The 11,784-nt window shown below is 35.8% G+C and overlaps 1 protein-coding gene across 2 annotated transcripts; it reads left to right on the forward strand.

The window, feature by feature from the left end:
• The first annotated feature begins 2 nt into the window (after positions 1–2).
• On the forward strand, positions 3–3,590 carry LOC116134169 (splicing factor U2af small subunit B-like). 2 transcript variants are annotated; one of them, XM_031419850.1, is made up of 6 exons: positions 3–291; positions 1,291–1,377; positions 1,476–1,557; positions 1,754–1,880; positions 1,980–2,423; positions 3,352–3,590. In XM_031419850.1, the coding sequence occupies exons 1-5, from the start codon at positions 55–57 to the stop codon at positions 2,410–2,412; spliced, it is 966 nt and encodes a 321-aa protein (XP_031275710.1). In that variant the 5' UTR covers positions 3–54; the 3' UTR covers positions 2,413–2,423; positions 3,352–3,590. The 2 variants fall into 2 exon arrangements, with proteins under 2 accessions (XP_031275710.1, XP_031275709.1); XM_031419849.1 differs by lacking the exon at positions 3,352–3,590 and having other exon boundaries at positions 1,980–2,591.
• The last annotated feature ends 8,194 nt before the right edge of the window (positions 3,591–11,784 follow it).

Genomic DNA, 11,784 nt, shown 5'->3' on the forward strand with positions numbered 1-11,784 from the left:
TCGCATAACAAATCGAAACAAATTTCGGCGCTATTTTCTCATCTAAAATTTGCGATGGCCGAACACTTGGCTTCAATTTTTGGCACAGAGAAAGACAGGGTTAACTGTCCATTTTACTTCAAGATCGGCGCCTGTAGACATGGGGACCGCTGCTCGCGCGTCCACACCAAACCTAGCATTAGCCCTACTCTCTTGCTTTCAAACATGTATCAACGCCCTGATATGATCACACCTGGCGTCGACGCAAATGGCAATCCCATTGACCCCCGCAAGATCCAGCAGCACTTCGAGGTAATTTTATTTTTATAAACGTCTTTATATTATTTATAGTTCAAGCTAGGATTTTAATAATTTCTTATTAACAATCCAAAATCTTTGGTGTATTATAAGTACTTTTGGTTTAAAAATCGTGGTAGTATTGAGGGTAAAAAAGAAATTAAAAGGAAGTAACTTGTTTATTCTGAAACTCATTTCTGAAGAAGTCCTCAGCGACACGTTTTCTAGGATTCTTTTGACTGTTGTTCTGGGGAAAGATTGATTGTCTCCTCGTCACATAGCAAACACCTTTTAGTTCAACTTATGGTTTTTAATTCTTCAGAATTTTATGTGTTGATAGCAAGTTGTTAGGATAATATTTTGTTATTTTTCTTTTTTCTGGTCAACCTTTTAATAATGATTTAAATTTTATGATACAGATGTGACAGATTCATGTTATAATACTTTTTATTTATTTAGTGATATTTTAGACATTTTGATTGACAATTCAGAAACAGGTCTACATAAACTAGATAAAATTCAAAATCGAAAATTTGGATTGATCCTAATATCTGATAATTATTTTTTAATTTAACAAAACTGTGGAAGTATTAAATTGAACTAGAAATAAGAAAAATTTTATAGCTCTTGGATACTTTTTGTGTCAGTGAGAACTGAACTTTTGTGTTGAGATTTCTGGAAACATTGCCATACTTTACGGTATTCTATGTAACTGCTGTTTTCGAAAAAAAATTATTAGTTGATCCATGTAGCAAACCAAACGCCTCTTTTTGTTAGTTTGTTGTCTGACCATTATTTAATATATTGGATTATAAATTTTCAATTACATGTTTCTCATGGACTGGTTTGACCATGGAAGATAGCCACGGTCATCAAAGATTTTGGCCATTTGTTTGACATGTAAGATGATTCTGGTTAATGTGTGGTGTGGTGATTTCTATACATACTTTACATGATATCTTCTGTTTTTGTTATGATTGCTTTAGCATATAAGTGTTTCAAATGAAATTACAGGATTTTTATGAAGATCTCTTTGAGGAATTGAGCAAATATGGTGACATTGAGAGCTTGAATGTCTGTGACAACCTAGCTGACCACATGGTAAGTGTTTCATGAACTATTTTTTTTTTTTTGTCTTTCTGGGTAACTTATGTATTTCATCTTATTTGATGTGTAAGTTCATTTAAATCTCTATGCAGGTTGGTAATGTGTATGTTCAATTTAGGGAGGAAGAATATGCTGCAAGAGCACTAAAAAATCTGACTGGGAGGTTTTATGCTGGTTAGAGTTCTTACTGCTATTCTGTATTTTTAAGTGTTTGATAGAGTGATCTGACTGATTCTTCTCCCCTTTCATTTTATATTAGTTCAACTTCTAAAGTTTGTAATTCTTCAATGTGTGATGAATTGTGGTGAATGCTTTGGACTTTTTCTTATTTATCTTGTTCTTACCTTGATTTTAACATCAATAATGACAGGACGTCCCATTATTGTGGACTTCTCCCCTGTGACGGATTTCCGTGAAGCCACCTGTAGGCAATATGAGGAGAACACCTGCAACCGTGGTGGATACTGCAATTTCATGCACCTGAAAAGGATTGGCAGGTAATTGCAGAAATTCTCCTCATGTTCTTTTTCGTTTAGTAGGCAGAATGGAATGATATCATTTGAATCTTTTTCCTCCACTGTATCTTATTTTTTTAGGGAGTTGAGGCGTGAACTATTTGGGAGATACAGGCGAAGGCCTAGCCACAGCAGGAGCCCCTATAGGCATCGCAGCCATGAAGAGCGTTCACATGGTGGGCATGGTTCTAGCAGAAGGTACGATGACAGGGATCGCTATCATGAAAGTAGGAGCAGGAGGCATAGGAGCACAAGCCCTAGCCATAGGAGAGGGAGAAGCAGAAGTCCTGGTGGAAGACGGAATTGTAGTCCTGTCAGGGAAGGCAGTGAGGAGAGACGAGCCAAAATTGAGCAGTGGAACAGGGAAAGAGAAATGCAAGAAAATGCTAGTAAAGAAAATACCGGCAACAACAAAGAATCCGAAAATATCAATGATGGTTATATGCAAAATGGTAACCAACACTGTGGATATCAGCAGCAGCCTCCGCGGAATCAAGGAGACTATGTATACTGATCTACTTAACAGTATGTGGTTCGTTTTCGCTCCCATTTATGTTTATATTGTGACTTTTAGCTTTCTCTCTAGATGAAGTTACATTTCAGTGGAGGAGAGCGCCCATTTGATAAATACATCTTACAGCCATTTTCCACTTTGCAGGTGGTGTACAGGTCAATCCTGTGATGTAGCTTGGGAAATGTTTTCCACATTTTTTTTTTCTTTTTGCTGTTTTTGGCCTTTCCCAACTACTTTGAAGCTGCTTGATTGTGTGCATCACTGCATGTGTTGGCTTTTCTAGAGCACTTAGTTCCCACTATTATCTATCAGTTTAATTTTAGCCTATTACCAGTTTTTTTCCCTACCAAATTTTCTTCCGTCTCAAGTTTTTGTTTCAAGCTAGTTTCTCTTACCTTCACTAACTATTTTTTACTGAATTTCATGCTTTAGAATTTCTCTTTTTAAAAATTGACTAGATTCTATTGATTTCACTCTTGTCAAACTGTTGATTGGGATAGTATTTCACTTTACACGTTTCTAGCTTTTGAAAATGTTTACACTGGAGTTGATAGGCACTGGGCATTTTATTGAAGATCTTAGAATTTATGGCCACACTTTCTCATATTGAAGCCTTAGTTCTGATATCTTTGTTGCAAGTGTGTGCATGCAATAAAAGTTTTTCATTTTTTGTTCTCAGTGTGTGCATGTTTGTGTTTATGAATTTTACTGTTGGGGATTCTGTGACCACCATACATCAAGGCCTGCAAAAGATGAAATTTTCATGGTTCTTGATTGGGTTTTGCTTCTTTAAACTGCCCTATTTGTTGTTTAAATGTAAATGAATATTGGTATTCTTCTTACGCATGTTATGAGTTTTGCAGGTTCAGGTATCCTGCTTCTAAGGAACAGAGTGTTTTTTTAATTGCAGCTCATAATAGAAATGAAATTTGTGTACAGGTTGTTTGTTGCAGTATGAGATGTTACAGGATGGGTTTACAAGGTCTCAATCAGATTACTTCTAGAAAAAAAATGAGAAAGCCATGGTGATGTCAAAGTCATTGCTATATTCAGGTCCCTCGATGTTACTGGTGTTTTGGTAATCGGAAACGGCAATCTTTGGCATTGTTAGTAGATATTTCATTCATCCTTGAATTTGATGAATATTTATCTGGATCCTGGAAAAGATAATTATGAATGGCGTTATGAGATATTCATCCTTGATTTGTTTAGTTAATCTTGCAAATTACCAGATTCTGTTGCGTGATATAGTTGAATGAATTCTGGGTTCTCTTCATGGATTGTCTAGATTCTTGTTGCCACTAAAATTTTTGTTTGGCATATACAAATTGGTTGCGGTGGCTAATTTTGATATCAACATCTGTGAAGTTAAGTAGCAAAAGCATGGCCTTACTACGAGTTATAAGCAATGTTTTGAAAACCGGATTGGGCCTTGACCTGGGCAAGGGCTCGGTTCACGTTTTGATCGGTCTGATCGGTCAAATTGGTAGTTCAAAAAGTTTAAAATCTTACAAAAACATCCTTAAAAGTATTTTAGTCCTTGTAGGTTTGAAATCTAGCAAATATACCCCTGTGATTTGTTTGGGTTTTGATTTTTTCGGTCAAATTTTGGCTAATTACGGTGGTTGAAATTCAATTTGACACGGCCACTTAAACCATTGTCCTTTACTTTACAAAATTCCTCTACCCTAGAACTTGGTAGCTCTCCATTCGTCGATCGCGACTTGCGAATACTGTTGCGATTAGGTTTATTTTTTGGATAAATTTCGGTTGATTCTAACGTTTAAAATTCAATTCAACACTTGAACCACCAGTCTTTACTCTACAAAACTCATCCAACCTCAGCACCTGGTAGCCTCCAGTTCGTCAGCTGTGACTCGCGTATTGGGTTGATTTTTCCCAATGTTTTAAAAACTAACCCAGGGCAAAATCCGACAAACTAGTTGGGTCTCGGGTTTACCGGTTCAATCAGTGATGTCATTATGTTGATGTCAGCATGATGATGTTAGTCAAACAATTATTCCAAAATCCAAATCCAAATCACAAATTCCTGAATAAAAACTTATCAAAGTATCATTAAACATTATTAAATTAATACAATCCTTATTACAACTAATTACAAATCAAAATAACAAAATTACTGAAGAAATCACATAATAATTAATAAACATTTTAGCAAAAAATGATCTTCACCCAATGGTCTACAATCCATCCTCAATTGAATTTCACAATTCACACAGGATCTAACAGATGTTTATCATCATTATTAACATCAACATCATCAACAAAAAGTTTTAGCAAAAAAGGAAAATCATAAGTTAAATCTTCCTATTTAAACTAATTGAATTTAAACTAGCTATTATCAAATTCAAATTGCTTAAAAAATTGGAAACAACCTTCTAAGCATCTTAGTCACAATAAGAATGGTGATCGCCGCCATCCATAGGAATAGATCCTTCTCCATATAATGATTGTTCCAGTTCATCATAATTAAGTTCACCAACCTCTTTTTCCTCATCAACTATCCAACATTCAGTTTTACCAATACTTTCATAATTAATAGGATCAAAAGTAATTTTCTTCGTAACAACTCCTGAAATATTAGAATTAAATGTTAAAATCATGACCAAAAAAGACATCTGAAAATAAAAATAAGAGATAATAATTAATAAGAAAATGGATGAAAGCTTTATACCTATTTTGCAAACGCAAGTTATAATGAATGAAAACCAGATCATTCAATCGTTGATGCTCCAATTTGTTCCTCTTTTTAGTATGTATGCATGCAAAAACACTTTAATTTCACTCACATCCCGAAAAGGCTAAAGTTTGACTTAGAATTTTGATTGTAAACTTTTACAAATTTGAAGCACTAAACCCAAATGTCCCCCAAAATTCATCTAACTGAGAATAAAACATGAGAAATAAACACAATTTCATAATTGAAAAATTAGACTTGAAAATTTAATAACTATTATATACCAAGATGTGTAGTTTTGCAAGTTTGAAGAGCAAGCTCATGAGAAAAGCTCCTAGACGGCTCTCGATATAATCTACTCTCCTCTAGTAATATTGTCTTGTTCATTTTGAACTCACTTGATTTACTCTCAATAGTGTCAAGGAAACCATAATGACATCCTGTTTTTTGGAAAAAATATTTTCATCATATTTAAAAGCAGGATTCAAATAATAAGCTGTTGCATGAATATCACGGCACAATATCTTATCCCAGTGTATCTTAATAATTGTTGTATAAGGCTTGTGCAAACTTTTTGTTATTCTTAAACAGCTTCTTGATTCACATCCTCGATCTGTGCATGTCATCATACACATATCCTATTGAAGAGCTCTCATCTAAGTCTAAAATCTGAAGCATACGCATCAATGGACTCACAACTATGGAAATTATACCAATATCAACCCAAAATCGGTTATCTTGAACTAGGGAAATAAATGTTTTGCCTTTATTAGTTTTTGCATAACGAGACTCTACAAAAGTTCTATCTATCACCGTAGATTGCAGGTCATGTTTGTGTCGATGTAGCTACTTAATGCAATGAAAGTTGTGGCAAAATGGGCTGCACCAGGGCATACAATTTATGTCCAACTCTATGCAAGTGATAGACAATAGATGTTAGTAAATTATAAAAAAGAAATGTATATATATAATATGACCTGACAATGTAAATTATAAACATATGAGGTAAAGGTATATAACCTTTTTCCTCAGCAAAGCTACCACAAATGTATGATTATACACAAACTTTGTAACCTCATATGCACGTCTTGAAAGGTTAATTATGTGATTCATCTCAGCTATGTCTTTTAACATTAAATTAATGCAATGTGCTGCACAGGGAGACCAAATAATACTGCTATTTTTTCACACAACATTCTTCCAGTTGCTTTATAATTTGCTACATTGTTAGTGACAAGATGGACAATATTGTTTTGTCCAACCCATAAAGCTATTTCCTCAAACAAGTTGAACAATGTTCCAACATCCTTTACGACATCTGAAGCATCCACTGATTTCACAAAACACACTCTTTTAGGACAGTACACTAGAAAATTAATTAGTGACCTATGTGAAATATATGTCCATCCATCAGTCATTATAGTACATCCAATATCCTCTCAAGTTTTCTTGTAACCATCAACAAGTAATTGCACTTCTTTCTTAGTATCTCTCCATAAATTTACACGCAAACTATGATAAGTTGGGAGTTTATACCTAAGACCAATTGCAGTTATAGCATTCACCATAGACTGAAAATAAATTGAATTAATAACATTTATTGGGATGCAAGAATCATAAAATAACCTTGCAACAGCCATGTCCGCTCTCCACTTAGCTTCTTTTTCGGCTAAAACAATATTAATAGAGGGATGAGAACTAGGCTTAGTCCTTGGAGCAAAATAGTCACCAATCCCAACATGTCTTTTTCTCTTAGTGCTTGAAGCTGGAACTGGAGATGGAGAAACTAGTTCACAATCTTCATCTAACATATCATCCTCAAATTGTTGTACACTAGCTCCATAAGGATTGACATTCTTACAAAGTTCAACTTTTTGTTTATTCTTTGCCTCAAATTCATTTAGTGCATCTTGAATCTAACATCAAAAGGAACTTTAGAGCACTTTCCAACTTCCCCCTTTATACCTACTAGATGCAGTTTCACTCAATAAATAACTTCGCCTCTGATTATCTTGCCACAGTAAAGACATGTTAATATCTTCTTCCCATTTTCATCTACACCCTCAATAACATGTCCCATGCTATATCATTCCTTCCTCGAAAAGATTGTGAAACATCCATGGAAGAAGATTGTTGACAAGACCCAGATGATGACATTTATATCTTTAATCTTTATCTCTATCCTAGCAACACAAATAAGTTTGTATTGATAATAATCAAACAACATAACAAACCCAAAATGATTTCTAATGAATGATAAAAAGAAAGAAAATATTAGTGTAAATATTAATGTAACTAAAGAATGCCCTTTAGCCTTTTGTGCCATTGTAATTTAGTTACCAATTAATGGATCTTCAATGGTTTGGCAGTGTCTTAATGGATTACAAGACAACTTTGGTCATAATATTTCTTTTTGTCAATTATAAATACAAAACACTGCACACTAATGAACAAATTATATGAAGGCCTAGCAATGGCATTGAAGTTATCAAATAAGATCAACCTTAACATAATTTCCTCGTGTGACCTATAGAGCTAAAGAAGATTCAATCAGGAGGAAGGATTCTCACTAACAAGAAAATGGCTTAGTAGCGATGAATAAGTTGCTTGTATGCTTCCTTATCTTTCGAGTAGTAGTTGATTTCAGCCTACAAATAAAGAAGTCATACTCAACATGGTTAGTTTGAAGCTAAACAAAAGAACTCGGGTTATCTTCAAAGTAGCCCCCAATTCCATTCTACAACCGGATGGCTTCAAAGATTAAAGCAATAGTAATAATATTAATATCAAGAAAGAAAGACCACGGCAGCAACAAAATCAAGAAGCAAATGATATTTGTAGAACATTGTGATAAAGATCTTAACAAAAATATCAACAATTCAGGGACAAATTTGTTAATTCTAGTGAAAGTTGAAGTCTTGTAAAGTCAACTATGAACCTCAAGTTATGAAGCAAAAATTGGGTTGAGAAATATTAAAGAGTCAAAGAAATGGCAAAATGATGGATTGACAAAAGAAGATGCATACCAGAAGTGAATTAAAGTAAACAGGGAAAAAAGAACAAAAGAAGCACTGAGGACGACACCTCGCAAAGATGAGCTACAACTGACGATGAAGAGGAAGAGATCGCTGGTGAAGAGAAGAGATCGCGTAAATGGGAGGAAGAGACGACGATACCTGGGCAAGATAAGCTGTAGCTGACGATGAAGAGGAAGAGATCGACGGTGAAGAAAGGAGATCACGCAAATGGGAGGAAGAGACGACGGTACTTGGCGAAGATGAGCTGCAGTTGATGACGAATAGGAGCAGATCGATGGTGAAGAAAAGAAATCAATGGTGAAGGGGAATCACGGTGGAAGATTTTCAGAGTAAACGTCAAAGGGAAATGGCATAAAAATGGGCAAAAATCACTGGAATTTGGGTTTAGGGAATGAAAGGGGTTGTTTTTTTAGTTGACTCGGTTAATTGGAAAAATCAGTTAGACCGGCTACAATACGCCTAGCTCACTAGCCGAGTCTCGGTCAAACCGATTTGACCGGTCAATCCGGGCTGGGTTTCAAAACATTGATTTTTTTGACTGATTTCGGCATCGAAAATTCAACCCGACACCACTCCTTGAACCACCGACCTCCACTCTACAAAATCCTTTTTTTCTCGGCACTTGGTGGTCCCTCGTTTGCCAATGGTAAGATTAGGGAATTGGGTGAACAGTAAAATTGAAAATTCGGACCAGAGAAGATGTTGGTCAACGGTCCAACCGGCATGTCTGATACGGTTTTTAGAACAATTGTTGTAAGGAGGGTTTTGATTTAATTGTGATTAGTTAATTACAAATCAACCATTTCTAATGTGGAAAATCACCTTATTATGAACCTCAATCATGTTAACATCCTTTTCATACCATACAAGTCCTATTCCACTTGGTGCTTGTAAAGGTCTTCTGTCTTATTAACTGAATCATATCAATGCAAAGCTTTAAAAATAATTTATGAACCTCATTTAACGAATTGAGTTATGGCCAGACCTTGAAAATAAGTATGCGATTCTATTCTTATCCCCTTCTGATCCAAATCATTGTTGTAATTAGACAAAAAAAGGAAGGAGATAACCTTGAAGATGATAGTACAGAAACACAAAATGTTTAATGCCAAGAAACTTTAAACATGTTTAAAAACTTAGAAATATTTTGGCTTCAATAAGAAGGTGTTCATGCTGACGAGTTATTACGTATCACAACTATAAAGATGTGTTAACAACGTTAAAGCGTAAATAATTGTCCTAAGCAACTTTAGATAAATATTTTATTTCATCTTAAACATTTAATGTAACATATCATATATTTTTTGTAATATACAAATAATCATTGAAGAGAATAAAGAAATAAAAATAGAATAAAATTTAAAGATAATTAATTGTGGTAACAATTTTAAGAAAGAGAAAATTTCACGTAGATGTGCAACACATGCCTTTATTTCATTGAACAATCTTATCATGTGAACAACGCGAGATTTGTGGTTAATTAAATATTGGTTTTGGGGAGGAAGAGTGAATTTTCTCTAAACCGACTTACACTTGTCACTCATCGCAATTTTTTTAAACCTTATTCCAGATGTTTCTGACGTAAAAAATACTTGATCTAATCTTCGTTAGAATGATCTCCTCTTTCAATCTATGTGTTGGACTCACCATTTGTCGGAAAAGTGCACTGCTTTTTTGTGAAAACAGGCATTTTTCAGTCTTGTTTTTGGTCGTTTTAGTGATCAGAACGGTCGTGGTTGGTCCCATTCAAACCGTATTGACGTGCTCTAGAAAACCTTGGTCTTGTTGTGCCTTGGTTGTTTATAGATTGCAAGTTCCAAATGGTTGTTTCCACCAAGGGGCAATCGGGTTATTGGCCACTAATGTCCAGTTTTTTCTGCATTTTTCTTGCTTGTGCATCTATTTGAAGTGAGTGGAAGGTGTTTGGTAATCAAAATCTTGTATAAATTTACTTGGGTTGCTTTGACCCCCACATATTTGCTGAAATTCCCTAGCACCCAACCTTCTTGGGCTTCTTGGGGTTTGACTCCCAGCCTCCACCTCTTGATTCCACCACCACAAACACTTCACCCCTAACCTCTAAACACCACTCACCATTAAACTCACCTCTCATTTTGCCTATAATAACCTTTTTTGGCCTGTCACAAACTATTCGAGAAAATGCCTAAACCAAACACAACACACCCAAACAATCCCATCATTCACCCTACCCAAACCAAACCATTAAACACTACCAATACCTCTTCCCAGTAGCCCCAACCATCCAAAAAGTTAGGGAAAACTTTATGGATTTGAGACTTGGAATCTTGGATGGATAACAAGTACTTGCTTAGCGTATAGCCAAGGTTTTTCACTATAAAAACCCTAGTTTTGGATTTCTTGACTTTGAAAATAATGATGTTGTTATGTAAGGCATTGGGAACTTTCCATAGCTTAATAATGTTGAACTTTAAGAAACTCTTCGAACTTTGTTGGACGTCTTATAAGCCCCGTGAGAAACAATAAGCTTCGAAGCTAGTTTTAGATAAGAAAGTTGTGAGTAAGAGCACAACAAGAGTGTCTTCCTCTTGGGCGGATAAAGTCCAGGTCACGGAGGTCGATACTCATTTCACCCTTGATACTATGGCTTTAGATATTAAGGATGAAATGCTTTGTATTCCAGATGATGTTATTGCTAACAGTGACATTGATTGGCGCTGTTGTATTGTGGGGTTTTTCTATGCCTTTCCATGCTGCCACTCGATTGTCTTCCGTGCATGGAAAGCGGATGGTTTGGTGGATGTTATGCCCATTGACACCAACTTCTTGATATTCAAATTTAGGGATGAGGATGTAGTGCATTCAGTCTTAGAAAGGGGGTCGTGGATGTTTGGGGGTAATTCGATTATTTTGCAACAAGGGCATGCTCAGTTTTCCTTCAACAAGAATCACATTTCCAAGGTACCGGTATGGGTTGGGTTACATGGGCTGCCTTATCCACTATGGACGTACAAAGGTCTTAATATAGTTTCTATTATGTTGGGTCAATCGTTGTTGTGTGATAAGATGATCGTGAGCGTAGTCGTTTGTCCTATGCTCAGGTTTGTGTTGAGTTAGACACAATCAAGCCTCTCAAGCGCCAATTTGGCATTCGGTGTCGGTTATCTACGGAACCCATTAAGCTTAGGGTGGACTATGAGTAGATCCCTAAGAGATTCCCCAAAGTGTTGCTTATTTGGCAATGTTTGTTACCAACTGGAGGTTCCCACCACGCGTACTGTTTAGGATAGAGGTAAGACAATTGTTGGTTTTCAGAAGGCACTGGGGAGTGGTTGTACTGTGAGATCAAAGGATTGTGGGCCTTTGAAACAACCAATTTCTACGGATGCCATTAAGGAGAGTGAGAGGGATGTTTCAGAGCCAGTTTAGGTTTTAGTCTTAGATGAGACTACCATCACTCATTCTAGTTCGGATAAAGTTGAAGATGATTCTTTAGCTTTGATTTTGTATCAGCAGAGTGGTCGTGCTAGCAAAGATGACTTTTCTAGTTATGATTCTGGTTCAAATCCTGATTTGCCTTCTCCCCTAGAAGGTAAACAAGTATGCATTATGGGGTTTTCTAATTGCACACTGAACACCCATGCTTCTTGTCCGAGT

This window comes from Pistacia vera, unplaced genomic scaffold, assembly GCF_008641045.1.
Source record: "Pistacia vera cultivar Batoury unplaced genomic scaffold, PisVer_v2 Contig283, whole genome shotgun sequence".
Classification (NCBI taxonomy): domain Eukaryota; kingdom Viridiplantae; phylum Streptophyta; class Magnoliopsida; order Sapindales; family Anacardiaceae; genus Pistacia; species Pistacia vera.